Below are 24,043 nucleotides of genomic sequence, written 5' to 3' on the forward strand. Positions count from 1 at the left end.
TACAGCTTTCCTCTGGCTCTTTAATGCTTTCTCCCCCTCCCCACTATCATGACCCTAATTCTACCTTACAAATTTGGCTAGGCGAGATATGTACATGGGTACAGATAAGAACTGGAAACATAGGGAATACAGAACAGATAAACTTCTTGGGACCAATATTGAGAGTAGCCTTACCAGGAAGGTAAGGGGAAGTTATGGGGAGAAAAGGGGAACCTATCAGAATGACCTCAAAGGGGGATGGCAACAGACAAGGGGGAAAATGGAGACGTCAGACAGTGCAAGACATGAAAAAATAATAATTTATAAATTATCAAGGATTCATGAGGGAAGGAGAGGGGGGCAATGGAGAAAAATCAGGAGCTGATACCACGGGCTCAAGTAGAAAGAAAATGCTTTGAAAATGATGAGGGCAGCATATGTACAAATGTGCTTGAAACAATGGATGGATGTATGGATTGTGATAAGAGTTGTACAAGCCCCCAATAAAATTATTTTTAAGAGCTTTATCTACAAAAGCAATGGAATATTGAGAAAACATCCCAGCGCAGTCTAGTTCAAGCTCATGAGTATGCTATTAGCCTACATGTCTGATACCAATCTGTAAAGTCCTCTTCAGACTCACGAAACACATGCAATGATGCTGAATGCAGGTGGGAAGTCTTGTGGATCCAGTGGCAGTGGCAGCATCTCAGTGCTGGCAGGGGTCTCCAGGTGACTTCTCCAACTCAGGGCACTAGTGTAATTCCATGCGTCTTGTCAGTAGAGTGTCGCCCAGGGAATGAGCAGAGAGAGGGAGAGTGTCTCCCACCTCCAAGGAGGAATACAGGAGTTCCCAGAATCCCTCAGGAGGAAGTCATGCCCACACAGAGGCCTCATTGGCTAGGACCTGATTGACAGGCAAGACTCCACCCATTCACTCTTAACTCTCTCAAATTGACAATTATTGAACTACCACAATACATATATACAGTTTTTAATGTGAAGCTTCTCTTTTTCTAAAAGAAATATTCTATAAACATGAATGGCATGACCCTAATCAGCCAGCACAGGCTCCCTTAGTCAGCTTTTTACTTAGGACAAGTGTACAATGGCATACCCTGGATTTTATATGTTGACTTTCACAATTAGACTTTCAGAATGTCCTTGAAAGCAAGAATCCTGACTATTCAAATTCAGTCTACCATAATTTTTAACTCAGAACTTTTCATCTAATTGCAGTTTAGAAATATTTGTGGGAGGAAATTGGGAAAATAATGAAAAGCTCACACTTTGAGATATTCAACATTTATGATGCTTTTACTTAGTGTTTCTCCTTATCATAAAATGAATAAATTATTTTTGATTAAGATAACCAAATCAATTAACTTATGTGTTGAAAAATACAAGTGCCCTCTCATGACATCATAGCTCATTTGTAGCTAGTCTACTCAGAAAGGGTGAAAGAAGCCTGGGTCTTGTCATTGAATCCTAATTCAGCTGCCAACTAGCTATCAAACTTTGAGATGGCTGCTCAACTTTCCCAACCTTTAGTTATTTATCTTATAAAATAGAATCGCCATACCTAGCTTTCTGATAACGAGGAGAGAGTAGATTTGATTATCTACTCTTTGGTTTTTTATATAAATAACGTTAATAATGAATCCTCCGTTTCCCTGTATATTTAGAAAGCATTAATTAAGCCATTCAACAAATATTACCGAGCATCTGACAAGCACCAGGTGTGTGTGCATGAACACTCGCGTGCTAAATGAATTGTAAGCACAGGATGTCAGCACACATACAAATAGGTGGGCGATTAATGGATTCTAAAGTAAGAATGAGTATCATTCAGATTCTTCTTTTTAAGTGTTGAGAACAATTTCTAATTACAAGAACATGGGAAAGGCATGGGTGTGAGAGACTGTATGGTTTGTATGGTCACTCCTTTGAACAGGTTGTGATTGACAGAGTTTAGCATTTTACCCATGCATGGATGGAAATGAAACCAGAGAATAGGTCCAGGCCATGGGCATCTACATTGATTGCGAAGACACTCGTGAAATGCTTTAGAGAAATAAATATTACAGGGGAAAATCACTAAAACTAAAGTATACAGAATCTATGTAGAGGACAAGGGGTGGATATTGCTGAGCAATAGGACAAATCAAGGGCTGTGATATAGGTCCAAGGAAAAACGATGCTCTGACGGCCCAGTGTTGGGTTACACAGTGGACCGCTAACCACAAGATAGGCAGCTGGAAACCATCAGCCAATCAGCAGAAGAAAGGGGAGAATTTCTATTCCATCTCAGAAACCCACAGGGGTAGTTCTATTCTGTCCTATGGGGTCACTAGCTGTCAGAATCGACTTGCTGGCAGTTTGTTTTGGACGTTATTGTGGTTGTTGTTTGGTTTGGTTTTGAGGTGCTGTGAGAATCGGATTGGAAATATAAAGGAGCTGCAAACATTTTGTGGAAACCTCCATTATCTTTAAGGTTTAGTGACTGCTTGGTTCTGAGGGTGACCGAGAAGGGAGAACTGGCTTCCTGTCTGTTACAGGAATGAAAAATGAGTTCTTTTTAGAACATACTAAATTTGGAATTTCAGTCAGCCAGCTCTAGCTAGCAAATGGATAAGTGAACTTTTCAGAGATGATCACTGAAGATAGAGATATGAGGGATCAGTAAAATATTATCTCCCCTGTAAGATGAAGGTAAGGATTAAATTAGAAGATGTTCATAAAGTGTCTAATGCTTTCTAATGAAAAAATACAGCAGATGATAGATTTACTACTTTATTCAATACATACAATTTCCATTCCATCCTTTGCAAAATTATCAACTCAATCTCTTCATGAAGATAGAGTCTGAAGTTAAAGCTACATTTTAACAAAGCTTCCCTCTGGTGGTTGAAGAAAACTTAATAAGCTGACTGTCAACCTTCCAGTTACTTCCTCTCTAATCACGAAAGTATTAAGGAGTGGACTCAATGCTCCTCCCTCCTCCAATCCGAATCCTCATGTCTTTTTTGTTAACTGCCTCTTGGCATAGAAACTGTGATGCAGTGAGTTAGTGAATATTTCTTCCAGTCATAATATCTGTAACTCCTACCAAGTGAGTATAAAATTTGGATTCAAATATAGGAATTGGTCAATGTTTCCATCCTGCCTGCTATAAAAATGTGCTGTCTCAGGAGCAGGTTGTTGAGATCACAAGACAGAAAAGCAAGGATGAGAGCATGCCCTTCGGTCTCTGATCCCTGAGCATAGAACTTCCTGGATAAAGCAGAGGAGTAAACATGACACCCGAGCAGTGTCAGCCACACATGAGACAGAGGACGGAGCTTCCTGACGCATGCAAGTACGCTTGCATGCCGTTACGCAGGAGGCAGAACAGAGGGCCTGCAGGCACGTTATTAGGGAACGATCTGAGGCTCTTGGAAGAAGGAATTCCCTTTAGTCGTGTATTAGCCGAGACAAAAGGTACTTATAGCTTTGCTCAACAAGGCACAGGCCAGACCAACGGGCTGATGGTCAGAGTGGCCTCCCTGCAGACACAGCCGACAAGAGGCTATCCTAGCCAAACAACTGTATCCTAAGCATTTCCGATCCTGACTTGTAACCTGTTACAACTTCCGAAATGAATCCCGTACATTGAGTGTTGTCAGGTGAGTTTGTGCAGCCACTGCAATGGAAATCAGATTCTGCCCCAAGGTCTTTTTATAAGAACGCTCTCTTGGATCCTCTAAAATGGACTCGAACATAGCCTCTGACTTAGGAAATGGAAGTTTTGAGTCCACCAATATAATAGCAAAATGACATCTGAGAATATATTGATTCCACTTTCAAATCCACCTCAAGTATCCAAGTCCTCACCAACAGGTGAATGATGCAAAACAGAGGGCAGTGATAGATTTTCCTATTCTCGTTCCAGCCTTTCCAGTGCTTCCTCCTCGGGATTTATAGAAAGTAACCAACCACCAACGTAGTAAAACAGATTCCCCTTAAAAGCTCTCTTAGATGCCTCTCTAAATCCAAATCTTTAAAGTTCCCCTTTTAAACAATCAAGGCATGCACATTTTATGCTGATTCCTAAATTATATCTAAACTAAATTAAATCTAAAAATAGGATTAAGAAAATTATATTGCCAACCTTTGAGCTCCACTGAATAATTTTTAAAACTCCTTTATATTAACATTCAAATTGGATCCGGTGAAGACTACATATCTACCCTACCATGATATTAGAGGACTGAACTTATTCATTGCCACGACCTAATTATAGAAATCATTAGGCCATCAACTTGGAGTGGTTCTGAGTCGCTAATGGATCATGATTGCTCCTAGGGATGTGAAGAAGCCTTGTCTCTCAAAGGCTAGGAAGATGGAATTAGTTTTTATTACCAAGTAGAATAATTTGGACTGCATTTTCTTCCCTTTCAGTCCAATTCTCCCTGAAAACTAAGCTGCACCCGGCCCTATGTTTGCTACTTTGTATATTTCACATCTGCACTAGAAGAAAAGTTGTTTTCTTTCTTCTCTCCCTGATTGACTCACACTCCCAAGTATACTACTACTAATTTAGATCGAAACTCTGGTTTAATCCTGGCTACAAACAAGGATATAATTTTATACTGAATAATGTCAGGCAAATTGCCTAGTAGAGAAATATTTTGTGAGCTATTGTATTTATAGACAATATATTTTCAAAATGCGCCACACTTAAATTTTTCTAGTATTATATAATGTTCTAGAAAAGGCCCTGTTTATGATCCCTTGGCTCTTTTAGGGGGAAAAGGGAAAGCAAAGTCATTTTTCCGATAATGCACTGAAAGACTTGCGAGCAGTAAATGCGCTGTGAAAAGCCCTCTCTGCCCTGATATGAAGGAGGTACTAACACGGAATCAGTGGGCTAGCCCACTCCTGTGCTGTGATTTAAAATAAGTAACAAAAGAAGGACTGAATTTTCTTTACAGTTAGAGGAATGTCATTTGCACATTAAGAGGTTATTGACTAAAAGTTTGGAAACCTTGGGAGGTAATATTGAGAGAATGATATATTATGTGTGTATCTGGTGTGATTAAAGAAAAAGATAATCAAATTCCCAAGCCTTCAAGAAAGCCCTATAGTATTTTTCAAAGTCCTCCAAACAATGTGACCTTAGAATATCTTATTCACTTATAATTTAGTCAAATCTAACTAAAGTTTCACTGTCCTAAGTCACCAGCAAATTAATAACTCAGATTATTCAAGATTTACTTTTATGTTCTTTTTCTTTTAAATTTTGATTCATTTATTTGTTCGATTCTTTAAATAAAAGACAAAACTTCCTATAGCTGTGAGATGTAACATACCTGTCCCAGCCAGTGACCAGTATGGTCCTCTTAAGAACCAAGATCTGTGAAATTTCCACAACTCCATCTTGGCCAGCATTCAGTGTGTGGTGACAATAGCCATTGAAGTCCCATATCTTTAAGAAAATTAAAATTGCTTTTGAGATGTGATTTTTAATGAGTAAAACACCACTATGTAATAGGATTATTTTAAATCTTTCTGTTTACATTCTGGGCTAATGGTAATTCACTTAAGCTATGTAAAGATTAGAGAAAATCTTCTTAACATTTGAATTTAGCAATAATTTATATTATTATGCTTTGCAAATCTATCAATTAGAGTAATAGTTGAATCAAAGATTCTAAATCAGCGCATACTCAAATTCATGAAAAGAACAATATTTGGAGTCTGTTGAAATCCTAGTTCTTTTTCTCATGTGGGACATTAGATTATTTACTTAATCTCTCTAAGTTTCTAGTTCCTCCTTTGTGTTACAGGAGCTTAATTTCTCAGCGATGACGGGAGTATTAGCATCTACTACAGAGCCTGAACCAAAGTCATTATTATTAGGTTGCTTATCTTTTCCCCACAAAACCACCTGTTGCTGGTGGGTACGGGCGCCAGTCCTACGGAAAATACAAGGAATTTTAGTTTATCTTCTTAATCAGTGAAGTCTGATGGGTGCACGAAGACATGGTTAGATCTCACATAAACTAAATCCTACTAAAGTAACCTTTGTTGATACATCACACTTGGAAGTCAAGTTGACACTATCAGATTAACCATCTAAACATACTCAGATTTAAAAATTCAAATTACAAAAGATAACTCCGCAAATACACTCATATATGTGATATATATTCAAGGATATTCTTGCATCATTGTTATAAAAGCTAAGGTTTGAGTCAAATGTTCTTTTTAAAAAATCATTTTATTGGGGGCTCGTACAATTGTTATCACAATCCATACAAACATACATTGTGTCAAGCACATATGTACATTTGTTGCCATCATCATTCTCAAAACATGTGCCTTCTACTTGAGCCCTTAATATTGGCTGCTCATTTCCCCCTCCCTCCCCACTCCCCTCTATCTTATGAAGCCTTCATAATTCATAAATTATTATTATTTTGTCATGTTACACTGTCTGACATCTTCCCCCACCCTCTTTTCTGCTGTCCATCCCCCAGGGAGGAGGTTATATGTAGATTTTTGTAATCAGTTCCTCCTTTCTACCCCACATTCTCTCCACCCTCCAGGCATCACCACTCTCACCACTGGTTTGAAGGGGTCATCTTTCCTGGATTTCCGGTGTTTCCAGTTGCTATCTGTATCAATGTGTATCCTCTGGTCTAACCAGATTTTTAAGATAGAATTGAGATCATGATAGTGGGGGGGTGGAGGGGAGGGAGCATTTAAGAACTAGAGGAAAGTTATATGTTTCATCGCTACTACCTTGCCCCCTGACTGGCTCATCTCCTCCCCACCACCCTCCAGTAAGGGGGTGTCCAGTTGCCTACTGATGGGCTTTGAGTCTCCACTCTGTACTCACCCACATTTACAATGATATGATTTTTTGTTCCTTGATGCTTGATACCTCATCCCTTCAAAAGCTCGTGGTCACACAGGCTGGTGTGTTTCTTCCATGTGGGCTTTGTTGCTTCTGAACTAGATGGCCACTTGTTTATCTTTGAGCCTTTAAGACCCCAGATGCTATATCTTTTGATAGCCGGGCACCTTCAGCTTTCTTCACGACATTTGCTTATGCACATGTTTGTCTTCATGGATCATATCAGGAAGGTGGGCACCCACTGACCAGTGGCAAGAAGGATGCGAAAAGCCTGGTAGGGATTCAGCAAGGGCAAGGTAACCGAGAGAAATTCCTGAAACCCAAATGAAGGCTGAGCATGAGAGTGGGACAAGAGGAAAGTAAAAGGAAATAGAGGAAAGAACTAAGTGATAAAGGGTATCTATAGAGGTCTAAAGACTGGAATGTACATATGTAAATATATTTATATAAGAATGTGGATGATACCTTCAGGACCAGGGGTGTGAGGGGCGATACTGGGAGAGTAGAGGGTGAGTTGTATGGAAAGGGGAACCGATTACAAGGATCTACATGTGACCTCCTCCCTGGGGGATGAACAACAGAAAAGGGGGTGAGGGAGACGCCAGATAGGGAAAGATATGACAAAATAATAATTTATAAATTATCAAGGGCTCATGAGGGAGGAGGGAGCGGGGAGGGAGGGGAAAAAGAGGACCTCATGCAAAGGGCTTATGTGGAGAGCAAATGCTTTGAAAATGATTAGGGCAAAGAATGTACATATGCGCTTTATACAATTGATGTATGTATATGTATGGATTGTGATAAGAGTTGTATGAGCCCTAATTTTAAAAAATCCAACTGAAAAAAAGAGTGTGGGGAAACAGATCTATGTGCATATATTTATAGGTTTAGTATTAAGGCAACAGATGGACATTGGGCCTCCACTCAAGCACTCACTCAATACAACAGCACATCATTCTATTAAATTGGCATTCCAGGATGCACACCTCCCTGACATGATTGCTGAAGAAAAATGTGTGCATAAGCAAACATGATGAATAAAGATGACAGTGCCTGGATATCAAAAGATATAGCATCTGGAATCTTAAAGGCTTGAAGATAAACAGGCAGTCATCTAGCTGAGAAGCATCAAAGCCCACATGGAAGAAGCACACCAGCCTGTCTGACCACGAGGTGTAGAAGGGACCAGTTATCAGACATCAAAGAACTAAAAATCAAATCAGTGGGTGCCCACCTTCCTGATATAATCACTGAAGACAAATGTGTACATAAGAAAATGTCGTGAGGAAAGCTAATGGTGTCCGGCTATCAAAAGATATAGCATCAAGGGTCTTAAATGCTTGAAGATAAACAAGTGGCCATCATGTTCAGAATAATCAAAGCCCACATGGAAGAAGCGCACCAGCCTGTCTGACCACGAGGTATAGAAGGGACCAGTTATTAGCCATCAAAGAACTAAGAGTCAAATGTTCTTTAAGAAAGGACTGACCAAAGTGGTCATGGAATACCTATAAAGTAGAATGTAATTACAACTATTAAGTAGGAGTAGTCATCTCTATATTTCTAGATCTGTCAAAATATTGAAGCAGTTACGGAAGCTTGAGAAACTTTTGGAAACTTGCTTGACTTCTTTCTAGTAAGCATAATGCCAAACTGAGAAAGAGAGAGAGAGAGAGAGAGAGAGAGAGAGAGAGAGAGAGTCTATGTGTTTGTGTGTGTGTGTTTATAACAGTGCCTGATCCATAGTAAGCATGCAGTAAGAGCTAACTACCATTATTTTGTTATTAGTATTATTATTTCTGTCCAAGACAGGAAAATCTTAAAGAGAAAAAGAAAATTCCCAAAGGCATCTCTATAGAGATGCAAAGAAACTAACAACAGCATCATCATCTAGGGGAGAGTTAGGAAATGGAGGTAGAAGAGACTTTTTCACTGGTTTACTTCTTTAGCTTCTGGAATATGTATTGTATGCGCAATCTAAACCATGATGAATTTGGACAATAATTTAAAATCTTGATTACATAAAGACTGATTTTTGGATTCTAACTTATAAAGGATATTGGAAAATACCATCCATTCTAGTTTTTATTGATTTTGGCCAGCACAGCTCAACCCTGATTATGTATCCTGAGAAAAAACGCCATTGCCATCAAGTGAATTTGGACTCATTTTTACCCTGTAGGACAGGATACAAATGTTCCCTAGGGTTTCTGAGACTGTGAATCTTTATGGGAGAAGACAGCCTCAAATTTATTCTCAGGAGTGGTTGGTGGCTTTAAAATGATGACCTGTCATCAGCAGGTCAATGTGTAATCCACTATATCACCACCTTTTGTCCTCCGAAAAGGGTATCAGGTTTTAGAATCCTATGCAACTGTAATAAACACACACACTTTCAAAAGTAGTGACTGTACAACTAAAGTCATATTCATTTTTAAGATATCAAGGATGTACCTGAGACATTGAGAGGCATACATATTCTTGTCCCATATCATTTGTGACAGTTAGGTTTATTGTGCCAACATGGCCAATAGGAACATGTGGGATTAATCAGGTTACAGTTTGATTGGAGGGCAAAGAGATACATGTTTCTGCAAGCCCCCCCCCCCCCGCTCCTTGCTTTTTGGTGATCAGATCAGCATGCTACAGTTTTAGCTAGTTCTCTGCTTGAACCTGTGAGCTACACTACCTGTGGGCCAATCCAAGCCTTGGATCTTGTTGCTAGAGCTTGAGGCTCCTTGGACACCTGCTTCACCATGCTGCTGGTGCCTATATCGCTTGAGCTTGAGGCTGGTGGATCCTGTCGTCTTGCATTGTTTGTGCTCTATATACCCCTGCATTGCTAAGCACCAGAGCTACTGACTGCTGCTGGGCCACCCTAGTGCTTGCTGCCTGTGAGCAGACTCTGCACACCTTTTCCAAGGGAGGACTGCTGTCTGCTTCCTTGACTTGGACCCAGCAACCCAAGTGACTTGAAAGACTTCCAGTATATTGACTGTTCCACAAAAGTGAGCTGAATGGAGCTTTCTGTCCTTCTTTGTGAATGAATTAGCTGTTACATTCCTTCTTTCTGTATAAACCTATCCATACACCATGTCTATATAGATACAGATGCTAGAGATAGATCTAGAGATAGAAATCAAATCATAAGTGTTCTGGTTTTGTTTCTCTAGAGAACCCTAACTAACACAATTTGTTTTCTTTTATACCTGATTCTACAAATTGCCAGGAAAATAATGAATATTACAAATAGGTACAATAAAGGTCTGACTTCCACAGATCCTATCAGTACCATTATCTGGGGCCATTTTAGTAATGACCTATAGGTTCTGCTCTGATCTGGGTTTTACAATCAGATTTTTTTCTAACACGTGGATAAAGAGAAACATGTTAATCCCCTGTCATTGTTCATTTCCATCTATCGGCCTCATGAATGAGTTACTGGCTATTCCTTAAGCCATCATTTCCGGTTTTACTGCATTTCCAGTTATTCTGGCTTTATTTTACCTTAACTATTGGAATTGGGATTTCTCAGAATCTTTTTTCACCACTTATTTTCTCATGAACTAGTTTTCTGTGCTTATACCCTCCCTCTGGATACTTTATTCCAATAACCGTTTTAGAGACTAAACTCTACTACTGCCCAGAGAGTCTCTGGATCTGCAATCCCTACAGCCTTTCCATCACACCAGCTAGACAGTTATCCTTAGTTTCCAGGATGGGCACCCACCTGTCCAGATGGCTTTGTTACTGATTCTGCAGGTCACCTGAATGCGTTACCTACCCCACCATGGGGAAAAAGTCCACTAGTCATTCCATTCTTTACACATTTATAAAAGTTCTCTCATATCTAATACCTTTCTTACCCTAACTGTGACATGTGCTTAAGAAACACCTTTCGTTAATCTGGAAAATCCCTTATTTTGCAGCAGTCACCAGCGACCTCCAATCAAAGAATCAAAGGCTGGCATGGCTTTTAAGACTCAGGGGGCACCGATGTGGGCATCATTCCAGATAGCAAATATCTAGCTTTACGTGAAATCTGTGTCACTTTTGTAAACTAAACTAGAGCCTTTCTTGGAGAAGAAATGAATAATAGTTACGGAACAGTTACAAAGAAATAACTAGACACATAAGGTAGTTTTTAGGTTGTTGTTTTGATTAGCACTGACTCAAGGGAAAAAATGGCCCAAAGAACTAATGAACATCAGACTGCACTCTCTGGGGCCAGAGGACTGGTGGTCATGATCTCAATAGATAGTATTTGGAAAATATAGACTAAATTTCATAATCATAAAAAAGACGAAGTTCGCTGGTCTAACGGAGATTGGTAGAACCTCTGAGACTAGCCTTTGGACAACCTTCAGCTTGGAACAGAAACTATTTGTGAACCCAACAACAGAGAGGCCTCTAAAGTACCCAAAAATCCTCTAGCGGAGCTGGTGGGTGAGTGGTGGACTGCAAACTCCAAGGTTGGCAGTTGAACCCAACAGGTGCTCCGTGGTTGAAAGATGAGGTTTTCTGCTCCCATAAAGATGTACAGCCTTGGAAAATCTATGTAGGGTTCCTGTGAGGATAATGCTCCTCTAAATAAGCAATCATATTAGAAGAAAAGATCGGTGTCTATCCCAAAACCAATCAAAAGGACAGGAAGGGGCATCAAAGCAGGGCAAATGGAAACCATGAGCCATGAGACAAAGCCCTGTGGCATTGCGGGAACAGTGACCCCGTCAAAGCAAAATGTGTGCAGATTGTTGAATGGAAACCCAATATTCCCTGTACACTTTGCCCAACCCACAATAAAATGAAATGAAAAGTCATTTTCTGGTAAATTTTCTAACATTTACGTCAAATTTTAAAAGTTCACTTAGTGGCCTTCATTTCTCATTTTATGAACCAATGAAAAGAAACTTAGAGACATTAGCTGAAGCGCATGAGAAATATTTGCCTCTTATTCCCCGAAGTAGTCTTTTATCTAGTGCTTGGGAAAACGCTTCTCGAAAGAAGGAAGCCACGTTGTGTTTATATTTTAAATAATTTATTCAGAAAAATCCTTTACTCATTTTTCCGCAGAGGCTTAGTTTCCTAACAGCTTCGTTAATATATGGTCTGGGTTAGTTAATGCTCTTAGCTGTCCTAGCTCTCTCTCTTTACAAGGCCAAAACGACAAAAACAAGTACAGCGAGAGCTGAGTCTCCGCCCACCATGTTTTAGCCCCTCGTATCTCGGTAGGAAAGCATCTCTGTGTTCCCACCTTTACAGCTCCATCTGCGCTGCCAGTCAAGAGCCGTGTCTCATCTGCATCTAGGGCCATGGTGCTGATTTCTGCGTTGCCATGGCAACCGGTAAACTGTTTGATTTTCTGCCCAGTGTCTATCATCCAGAAGGAAACAGTCGACCCAGTATCAGAGCTGATTACCTACGAGAAAATAACGTTGTGCAGAAATTAAACAAGATCCCGGGCTCAATCACTTTTATTGTAATAAGAGTATAACGCTTCGGAATTTTCACTGTTGAGATTCTCCAACAGTTAGAGAGGTTTACATAATATATTTTCTTTCTTTGTGTTACGCCGATAACACTTCAATTTCTAGGCTAGAACTGAGGGAATGAAGTCGTGATCCTCTTTATCACAGAAGATAGGAATCTGCTTCCCTGACCTGTCCTTCAGCTTGCTGTCCGGAGGCCATCCTGAAATCGAATCCGATTGAAAATAAACTGATCAATCTCATTTAGATAAGAAAGCTGATTTTACTAGGCATGATGTGCAGGCACTGTTGGTTAAATGAAATGGTTTATGTACACATCAGCTTCCTTTATAACATTCAGGAAAGATGCAATACCAGCCACAATGGGGGGAAAGTTAATTTCAACGAATTGCTAGAGCTATTGCTTTTAAATCCATTAGCCCTTGCTTGCTCTTCTTTCAAGGTACTGTGAATATTGCTAGAGCTAAGCACAATTATGGATGGGTCACTAAAAAACAGAGAATACAGGAAGGTTAAATATAAACTTGTGTAAATACTTTACCGGACGGCAACAAAACAAATGCCAAAAGAGAGGATTATATATAAAAGGCTGACAATGAGAAATCTTATAGCAGCAAGCACACTGATAATTTCTGCTTCTGATTTGGGGGAACTCTTTAAGAAACTTAAGCAGCTTAAAACCATCTAGCTAATATGTTTTTTGAACCCAAAAGAATGAAAAGGAAACACAATAAGACATTTAAATTGGGGGAGGGGGATTTACATTTCTTTGTAGATTTGGTGGCAAAATGGTTAAAGTGCTTGGCTGAAAATTAGAAGGTCAGCAGTTCAAACTCACCTGCCACTCACAAGAGGAAGATGTGTAGTCTGCTTCCATGTAAACCACATGGGGCAGGTCTACTCTACTCTATAGGTGGCTGTGAGTGGCATCAGCTCGTGGCTGTGAGTGGCATCAGCTCCACTGCAATGAGTATTTCTTTCTCTGTTAAAGTATTGACTCTCATTACGTAGATATAAATTCGTGTTAGTCTGGGTGGACTAAAGAAATAAATTCAGAGACACGCATATGTGTATAAGAGAGAGTTTTATAGAAAGGGTAATTGTACACAAAGAAAGCATCCCAGCCCAGTCCAGTCCAAGCTCATGAGCCCGATACTAGCACACATGTCCAATACTAAATTATACAGTCCTCTTCAGACTCATGAAACACACGCAGCGATGCCAAATGCACAACGATCGCAGGCCAGTGGGTAGAAAGTCTTTGGATGCAGTGGCATTGTAAGCATCTCAGTGATGCCAGGGGTCTCCATGTGGCTCCTCCAGCTCCCAGAGCACGAGCAGAGTTCCATGTGTCTTGTCAGTAGAGCGTCTCCAAGGGAGTGAGCCAAGAGAGAGACGTGTGTTCCACCTTCAAGGAGGAAATAAAGGAGTTCCCAGAATCCTCAGGGGAAGGTCATGCCCACACAGAGGCCTCATTGGTTATGACCTGATTGACAGACTAGACTCAACCGCTTTCCTCTTAATCCTCTCAAGCCCCAAATTAACACCTGATTATGTAACTACCACAAACTTTATTAGGAGTATGTGATATCTTTTTTTTCAGAGTATGTTATATCTTAAAGTCACATGTTCATAATCAAACGGGTTGAAATGCACTGAATGAGAAGGTGTGACTAGCTGGCCATCATGCTAGTTTCTCATTTTATGGATACGTCCTGGACACCCCCTGTGTCCCAGTCTCCATGGTGACAGTGAGGCTTCTAGGATGCATTCCTGCCTCCAGGGGTCAATGGTGTAAGCTTGAACAATAAAAGAACCTAGGGAGTTGAAAACACTTACTGGCTACCTGAGCAGAGACTGTATTAATCGGACTAAGCAGGGAATTTTGAAAGAGTGCCATTTGGTTCTGCAGCCTGTGGTAAGAACTACTGGTCGAAGTTGTGAACTAGAGCAATGCTACGCAACACTACAATTGTAGGACAGGGTCTGCTGCGTGCTGTGAAGAACAGAAAGCAAATGCTGAAATCAACTCACCGGGGTAGCGGAGGGATGATGAGGGATGAGACACAAAGTCACAAATCACAGAACAAAACTGAAATGAAAAACACCAAGGGGGCAGTTCCCCCCTACAAGAAAGAACCACCTATAAGGTAGAACTGGCCCCCTTTGAACTTCTGAGACTGTAATTGGTTTTGAGACTACATGGCTCGGTCTTTCTCCCGTGGAGCAGCTGATGGTTTCAAACTTTGGACTGTGCAGGTGGCGGCCTGATGCATAACCACTAGCCACAAGGGGGCCTGCAAATCATAGGGAAGGTGGTAATTGATTTGAGATTGAAAACACCCTCCTAGTGGCAGGGACTAAATTCACACTCTTAGCGAGCCTAGATAGGATTGAGTAGACCGTCCCCTTTGGGGTTTGAAGACCATTTGTCTTTGTGGGAGCAGAGAGCCCTATTTCCCTCCAGAGCAATAGGTAGTCTGCCTTGTCGGCCTCATGGATAGCAGCCAAATACTGAGAACCTAACGGCATCACGTGGATCCTGGGGATTGAAGAGATTACTGAGTATTCTGCCCTTTCCATTCGTCATCTCATTTCATCTTTACCAAAATGTCACCAAGTTAGTATGTCACCATGTGCCTCATACTGGTACTGACACAAGCGAGTCTAATCAGCTAAGTAGACGCGCCCCCCCCCCCCATGCTTATGCAAGAGACTCTGACTCCTAGACTTTCTCTGACATCACGTTATACCGTCTGCTCTTATTGCAGCGTAAGGCTTCAGATGATGAGGACTTGGAGGGCACATACTCCAACCAGGGAAAGCAATTCGACATTTACTGAAGCCATCGTGCGAAACACTTGACAGGGTAAATCACGGGGATAGAAGATCAGAAGACACATGGGGAACACATTTTTGAAATCCCTTTGAAACAATGACAAATAATATTGAGTAACATGAATAAAGTGCATCTGCTGGGAAGTTCATATTTTCACTGAGCATCAAGTGGAGTCTCACCTTAAATAAGACTAAGAGCACTCTTATCTTAATAAGTTGTGAAGGCATATAGATTGAGTTAAGCGTGTGGGAGCATGCATGGGAATATGTGTGAAAATATGTCTGCCAAGACTGTGGCAAACAAATGAGGTGTGGAGAGATCATTTGGAGGTTGCTATAATAGTCTAGCTAAAAGATGCCAAATTTTGACAATGATGAGCAAGAAAGAAAAGGAAAAGGGGTTGAAACAGGGTCACCATTTTGCTGGGAGAAGGGGGAGAAACTAGGAACTGACTACAATGATTGATGTAACTCCCTAACCCGCCCCCCCACCCCAAGGGGATGAGCAACAGAAATGTGGGCGAACGGAGACAGAGGATGGTGTAAGATAGGAATGTAATAATAATTCATAATTTATCAGGGGTCCAAGAGGGTGCGGGGGTGGGGGAGCAATAAAAGAGGAGCTGATACCAGGGTTCAAGCAGAAAGAAAATGTTTTGAAAATGATGATGGCAGCATATGTACAAATGTATGTGATACCGTTGATGTATGGATTGTTATAACACTTGTGAGAGCCTCCAATTAAAATGATTTATTAATAAATTTAAAACAAAGGGTCGCCATTTAGCACATACAAAGTAGTTATTAGCATACGATCTTTATCCCTGTTTTCCCCTGAGGTTACAATGCTGAATCAGGATATCTTAAACAGTATAATTTACTAGATAACCTAATACTTTATTTATGGTCCCCATTTTCTCTTAGCAAAGTAAAGAGTAACTTAGATATTGAATTACCATTGTTAAACTTAAAATTATTTTCAAAGAGCCTTATCTTTGAAATAATGTGACCCCACACTCTAATTATCATTTTATGCCCCTGACTCATGTTTCCATCTTATCTTGTTTACACAACAGGCACGGTGGTTCTGTGCAGGGCCTGCCTTTGCCTGATGTCCTACTAAGCAGCTATCTGGCCTGGGATATAATACAGAACCTCAGTAAACATCAGTTTACTCACCTAGACATCAGACAGAATTGTAATAACTACGCTAACTGCTATTATGAGCTTTAAATAAGTTATTTGTAAGGTACTGAATACAAAGAGAGGGCTAGGGGGGGAAAAGTCATAAAAGTTCACTTGTATCATAATGCTAAATATTATTTTGCTGACTTAATTATTTGGGCTATTATTTTGCATACCCAAAGCAATTAAAGAAAAAGTTTTAATATCTTACTTTCTTCCAACTATGACAGTAAATCTAGAAAATTACATTTTAGAAACCTGATTTTGGATATACACTGAAATTTCAAATTACATCATACTTCTGAATTTCTCCTATGAATTTAGGGCTTTGAGTTATAATGCTTAAAGGCAAAACCATGAAAATGTAAGTTTCTAAACATTGCTGAAGTTTCTCAATGGTTCTTTAGGAAAATGTTAAATATGGCAAAGGATTTTCATTATTTTGATTTTAAAGGTCTTTATCAAGCACCTAAAAGAAGCTCTGGCAGCTCTGTTGAGTAAGTGTTGGACTGCTAGCTTCAAGATGGGAGGTTCAAACCCACCAGGAGCTCCTTGGGAGGAAGATGAGGCTGCCTTTCCCCATACAGATTTCTAGCCTTGGAAACCTTCTATAGGGCTGTTCTGAATTAGAATGGACTTGATGAACTGAGTGACTGTGTGCTAGGAATTTTCCACACTAAAAGATGGACGTCCCCTTGTAAAAGCAAGAGTAACTCAAAGTCAATCAAGCCCACGCTTAAGGAAACCTGCTTCCTTGTTCAGAAAGAGGCACCCGGCATATGGCAATGCTTCTAAGCAGCTGCTCCCCCATTTTATTGAGAGTAGACATCCAAACAGGATTACGAATGGTCACACTGCCTCCTCTGCCCGCATGAGCTCACCTCAAGATACCTGCCCACCAGCTTTCCTCACTTTTCCCTGCTCATTAAAAAAATTTCTCACAAAATCCATAGCAGTAATGACAACAACCAGTAGGGTTTCATTTAATAGCAAGACACCTTAAAGTAGAGTCTTCAGGAAAGAAACATGTTGAAAAACAAGGGCTGAGTATGTCACAAACATAAAACCAACGTAAACCCCGTCTACTCTCACTGTGACAAGATTGGAATACGAGAATAACGTGTAAGTGGAAACGACTTTCGAAGGTTAGATTTAGCATCACTTGGCAGACAAAGAAGTGCCGTAACTCCAACACTAGAAGGATTTTATTTTTAGCAAGCTTTTTTATCAGTATTAGAGCCCAGAAATAAGTATTGGCATCACACCCTCACATCTGGAGGTCACATTTTGATGATACCAGATCTGTTTCAGTTTGCAGTGCATTCCTGGCTGCCTCTTATCAAGCTACCTTCAGCTGATGGGGACAGCACCCTGAGAGGCTGCGGAGTAGAAATGGCTCTGTAAGCAGATCACTGTTCTGATGGGAGCATGCTCCCTGTTCTGTACCTGAGTTAATAAGTGTTTAGGAACGGATAAGCCTTTCTTGTCTCTCCTATCCAGAGCTGTCACAGCCAATCCAACAGTTCTAAGAGATGGGAGCTGTAACTGCGTCACCTAATTGTTTTCTTGCTGCTCCAACAACTGTCGGCACTTCGATCGTCCTGCATCTGCATCTCTAGTCCTAGATCTCAGCAAGATCAGGAATCAAAAATAGCAGCCAGCTTCACAGGCACCTAGGGATCAGGATATTTGATGTCATGGCAGTTTATCATTTTCATATCGTTTATTTTAGCCACTGCTGTTTATGACCTCATATCAGAAGAAGTAGACTTTGTTTCTTTCCATTTTGTATCCAATCTCTACAAGTTACATCTCACTAAGTAGGGAGGCAAGGAGGAAAATAAGATATCAGTGTTCTGGTACAAACAAGACCCTCCACCAAACCCACTATTATCCAGTAGATTCCAATTCATAGGAAGCCTGGAAGAAGCGTAGAACTGCTCTGTAGAGTTTCAGAGACTATAAATCTCCACTCAGCCAGACAGCCTCTTCTTCCTTCTCTGGAGGGGTTGAAGGGTTTGAACAACCAGACTTTCAGTTAGCAACCCAAAACTTAATCCATTGCAAGGCAAACAAAAAACTCGACTTTTAAGTCAGCAATCCCTGCCATTTATAAACTTGCTTATCAGCTTCCTTCTCTTCTTAGATTACATGAACATTCATTCCTTCTGGTTACCTTCTTATGTGCATGCCACAACACACACTGTATAAGGCAGTGATTCTGGGCTCCGGAGACATGGCAGTGAGACATGCACAGTGGGCAGTGAGAACGGAGCTGGGGAGCCAAACACCATGACTGCATGTGGGCGTAAGGCCACATCCCCGGGTATTCAAGGTTATCCATAAACATCCTGCTCTTCCTGCAGAAAGATTACGATTCACATCTTTAGGTACCGATTAACTTTTATTTCTTGGCCAACAATTCATCCATCAGTGAAGTAGGTAAAAGGTCCTGCTTCCACAACACCATTGCTGTAAAGTCGGTTCGTTCTCAACGCAACCCAATTATTGTAGGAAGCAGCACTTCCCCCGGGTTTTCTAACCTCATCCATCTGCATGGAAGCAGTGCGTTGTCATCCTTTGTGGGAACAGCTGATAAATGAGAACTCCAAAAGGTCACATTAACTTATTACCATTGAGCTGACTCAGAATCAGTGACCCTGTCTAGGCTTCTCAAGGCTGTAAATCTTTATGGGAGCAGACAGCCTCAGCTTTCTTACTGGTGCTTGGTAGGTTTGAACTACTTACATTAGCAAATAAAAATCACACCACTGGACAGTTAGCAGGAGAGTAAAAACACAGGTCATGTTTGTATATGTTTAATGTCAAAACCTGTGGTAATGTTAGCTTCTTAACTCATCCTGCTTCTAGAGCTCAAACTCTGAGGTTGGATACTTCTCGCCTCCTATAGGCAGCTAAAGAACAAAGTCTTTTTTGTCTTCTTTCACCTCCTTTGGACCAATTAGGGAACTGGTGAGAAACATGCCAGGCAATGACCTTCAAGGTAAGTCTTTGTACTCACTTACCTCACTCACTCACTCACTCACTCACTCACTCACTCACTCACTGCCTTCAAGAAGATGCCAACTCATAGCAACCCTGAAGGATAGGGAAGCACTGCCTCTGTGGGTCCCCAAGACTGTACCTCTTCACCGGAGCAGAAAGCCTCATCTTTCTCCCACGGTGGTGGTTTCAAACTGCCGACCTTGCAGTTAGCCGCAGACTACCTCTCCAGGGCTCACTTAGTCTTTGCACAGTGCTTTAATAAACTCCTGGGAGCAAGGTCTTAAAATATCGCCACAGCCTTTATGGGGAGGGAGGACTAATAGTTTTTAGTAACTCTTCAGCTAGCTCTGCTTTGTGTCTCTTTTTTATGTACAAAATCCTTGTCCTACAAAAGTGCTACAAGGTAGCTAGAGGCAGTCCTCGGGTTATGAATGCTCGACTTTGGCAAAACCCTTGGCTGAAAAACCAATGCCTGGCCAGCCTATTTAAAAACAGGAAGCACATACAATAGTTCATCGTAACAGATGGGTGCTGCTTTGTGATGTGCATCAAAACATAATACTTATCATTACGGGATTGTTATTTCAAAGATATGTTCATGTATCTGACAGTTTATTTAATGCCTTTTATACATAGAAAGGCATGCGCTGTACTACATGCTAAGCCAGATATTTGAAGTTAGATAAAAGGTATACCTAATTTTTCAAATTTACATGCAAATTTAACTTAACAACAGACTTAACACAGAACTTATTCCCACTCCAGGGACTGCCTCACTAGGATTCCTTTTTATAGTACAGGAAGGTGACGCTGAGAGAAATTAAATTCCATTAGGAATTTCCCTGACTTTAAAACCTCACCACCTGCCTCAGCCAAAACAAAACAAAACACCACAACAAAAAAGTAGTTAATAAGGGTCTATTTAAAAAAAAAAATCGTTGGGACCATGATGATGTGACAGTCTGGGGACAGGATCTTCTGCTACGCTGTTGTTGGATTTAATGACTTTTCTAAAAATTGCCAGTGTAGACCCTCTGACAAATAATTCAGCTCTGAAGTTTATCCTGCAGGTAGTTCCTCACACGTGCCAAAGGCTCCCTGGGCAAGGTCATAAATGGATGCACTGTTTGTAATAGAAAAATACAATGATCACATAAGTGACCCTTAAAAATTCCACAAATACAGCTGCCGTCAAGTCCGCTCTAACTCTAGTGGCCTCGCATGTCTCAGTGGAACTGTGCTCTGTAGGGATTTCAGTGGCCCGTATTTTAGAAGAAGTGGGGCACATCCTCCTTCAAAGGTTCCTCTGCGTAGATCTGCATCACCAACCATTAGGCCAGCAGTCGAGATTGTTAACTGCACCAAATATCTATAAGGAAGTGGCTCAATAAAGTGTATTGTTTTCATGACACGATGTCCAGCTGACGCTGGCTCATACCCACAGCATGCACTGCTGCCTGCTCCTGAGCCGTTCTTGAGTGTTTCCATGCATCACCGCATTGCTGCAGCCACTGTTTCAATCCAATTCGTTGAGGCTCTTCCTTTATTTTTAGTCTGAACCTCTATTTGGCCAAGCATGATGTCCTTTTCTAGGGACTTGTCCTTCCTGATCACGTATCCAAAGTACATGAGACGAAGTCGCCCCTTCCTGCTTACAGAGAGCACCGGGGCTGTACTTTCAAGAAACATTTCTTGGCTCTTCTGACAATACATGATAATTACATGAATCTTCGCTAACACTGTAACTCAATTACATCCATTTGTCTCTGGTCTTATGTAATAATTGACCAGCACGCACAGATATATGTGATGATTAAAAGTACATCTTCGCTCTGAAACACTCTAAAGAGGGCTTGTGCAGCAGCTTTTGTCGACGTAATACACCATTTGGCTTCTTAAATGCTGCTTCTGGGAGCATTGATCGTGGAACCACGTAAAATGAAGTCCTTGATAGTTTCTCCATTTATCACACTGATATCTATTGGTCTGGTTATGAGACATTTTTGTCTTCCTGTTTCTTTTTACATTGGGTTGTAATCCACACTGAAGGCTGCCATTTGGTTTCCATCGGAGAGTGCCTCAAGTTCTCTACCCTTTCAGCAAGCGAGGTTGTGCTACTTGCATATCGACGGCTATTGATTATTCTTCCTCTTATCTTGAGGTCACATTCTTCATCCAATTCTTCTTTCAGATTATTTGTTCAACATCCAGAATAAATAAGTCCGGTAAGCATACCACTCTGACACACATCTTTCCTGTTTTTAAAACAAGTTGTTCTGTATGCATGACTTCCTCTTGGTTTATGTAGTGTTCTACACAGTGAGGGGTTCTGTGGTGCACATTCTTCTCAATGGTATCCACAGTTTGTTGTGACCCACAGAGTCAAATGCCTTTGCATAGTCAATGAAACACAAACATCTTTCTGATGTTCCCTTTTTCAGTCAAGATCTGATGTCAACAACGTCTCACATTCCATGGCATTTTTTTCAAATCTAACTTTAATGTCTGGGAGCTTCCTTTCAATGGATTGCTGCGACAGCTTTTGAATTATTTACTTTCATGTCATATCATTGCTAACATTATTGGATAACTCTAATATTTTGATGGGTCACCATTCTTTGGAACGGGTATGTGTTAGGCTGGGTTGACCAGAGAAACAAACCCATAGACACACATATATGTGTAAGAAAGAACATTATATCAAAGAGTCATTGTATATTAAGAAAACATTCCGGTCCAGTCCAGATCAAGTCTGTTATTAGCCCATATGTCTGATACCAGTCTATAAATTCCTCTTCAGACTCACTCAACACATGTAATGACACTGAGTGCAGGAAGATCACAGATGATGGGGTGGAAAGTCTTGTGGAGCCAGTGACAGTGGAAGCATCTTAGCACTAGTGTGGGTCTCCACGTGGCTTCCCCAGCTCCGGAGCTCTGGCTCCGTCAGCTTAACTCCATGTGTCTTGTCAATGGGAATGTGTAGCAGAGAGAGAATGTGTGTCCTGTCTCTAGGGAGCAAGACCAGAATTCCCATAATCCTCAGGAGAAGGCCGTACCTACACAGAGATCTCATTGGTTACTACATGATTGACAGATTATACTCCACCCCTTCACTCAAGTTGACAGTAGGTTATGTAACTGCCACAGGGTATAAAATTAGATCTCTTTCAGTCAGTTGGCCATGTAACTTTCTTCTAAAATTCCTAGCACAGACTAATGAGCTCTTGAAGTGCTGCATCATATGTTGAAACATTTCATTTGACATTCAGTCCATTTCTGTACACCTGTTTTTGGCTAATGTCTTAAGTGCTGTTTAGACTTTTTCCTTCAATACCATTGTTGCTACTGTTTTTTATCATATGCTACCTCTTAATATAGTGGTATGCTTACTGATTCTTTTTGGATAAGTGATTCTGGACTCCTTCCATCTTCTTTTAATGTTTCCTACAATGTTCAATATTTGCCCAGAAAATGCTTCAACATTGCAACGCTAGATTTCAATGTTTTCCCTAGTTCTTCCAGCATAGGATGATAGGGTGAATATTTTCTTCCCTTTTGTTTTTCTGACTCCAGTCAGAAATTATTTATTTACAAATATAATTTGATCAATGTTTACTTTGTTTTCTTGAGCTGTCTTGAAATAGTCTGTTCAGCTCCTCTACTTCATTTCTTCTGTTTGGTTTGGTCAAGAGAAAGTTTCACGGTCTTTTCTGGTATCCACTTTTGTCTTTTTTTTTTTTTCTGTCTCCTTAATGAATTTTTGCTTTCTTCATGTGTTATATCTTTTGTTTGGTTTATTTTTATTTTTATTGTGAATTGGGGGAAGCCTTACAGGCAGATCACCAGTTACCCATTCAATAATCAGTTCATGTTTTGTTTCATCTTATTCAATGCAACCCCTTCAATATAGCATCACTTATTTTACTACCTCCTTGTGTTTCCGTAGGTCCAAACCTTCTGAAATGTGTCCTTGAGTAAAAGCTGACTTTTTGATGTTGTATGGTTGATTATTCTAAAATGTGTGTACCTCCCTAGTTGTTACCCTGATAGATTTGTCTATGGTGTGACTGAAATTTGATCCACTAGGGCAAGTCATTTCCCTGGAGGACATAATATGGAGTGATATTACTCAATCACAAAAGAACAAATATTGTATGGGACCACTAGTGTAAACATTTAAGAAAAAGTTTTCAAACTAAAAGGAACATTCTTTGATGGTAAGAGAAAATGGGAAGAAGAGTCTCTGACTAGAATATCAACAAGTGTCAATGTGGGTGAGGGATAAGGACAACTAAAGTACTAAGGAAGCTTCAGAAACTGTGATCTCTGAGTAGATGCATGAATAAATGGACTGAACATGTGTGGGAGGCAGAGTAGGCGTGTGCCTGTATGATGTTTTGATGTCATCCCACAATACACTTAGTCTTCAGTCATTATTGCTCAATGCATTGATTCTGCTGTTGAAATGGTCTCTAAATTCAAGTGAGAAGGAGCTTACTACTTCGGTAAAGATTTACAGTATCCAAAATCCATAGGGGCAGTTCAACTCTTTCCTATAGAATTGCTATGAATCAAAATGAACTTCATGGCAGCGAGTGTGGTTTTGGCTTGGATTTGTTTTAGTTTTCGTGTTTTAACATGA

General features: G+C 40.5%; 1 protein-coding gene across 1 annotated transcript in view; it reads right to left on the reverse strand.

Annotated features, from left to right (window-relative positions):
• WDR49 (WD repeat domain 49) overlaps positions 1-24,043 on the reverse strand; it is a 138,229-nt gene that overhangs the window by 60,793 nt on the left and 53,393 nt on the right. Inside the window, exons 7-8 of the mRNA XM_075548893.1 lie at positions 12,135-12,299; positions 5,331-5,446 (exon numbers count right to left, since the gene is read on the reverse strand). Coding sequence (XP_075405008.1) covers positions 5,331-5,446; positions 12,135-12,299 — 281 coding nt within the window. The remainder of the gene's footprint in view (positions 1-5,330; positions 5,447-12,134; positions 12,300-24,043) is intronic.

This window comes from Tenrec ecaudatus, chromosome 4, assembly GCF_050624435.1.
Source record: "Tenrec ecaudatus isolate mTenEca1 chromosome 4, mTenEca1.hap1, whole genome shotgun sequence".
Lineage (NCBI taxonomy): Eukaryota > Metazoa > Chordata > Mammalia > Afrosoricida > Tenrecidae > Tenrec > Tenrec ecaudatus.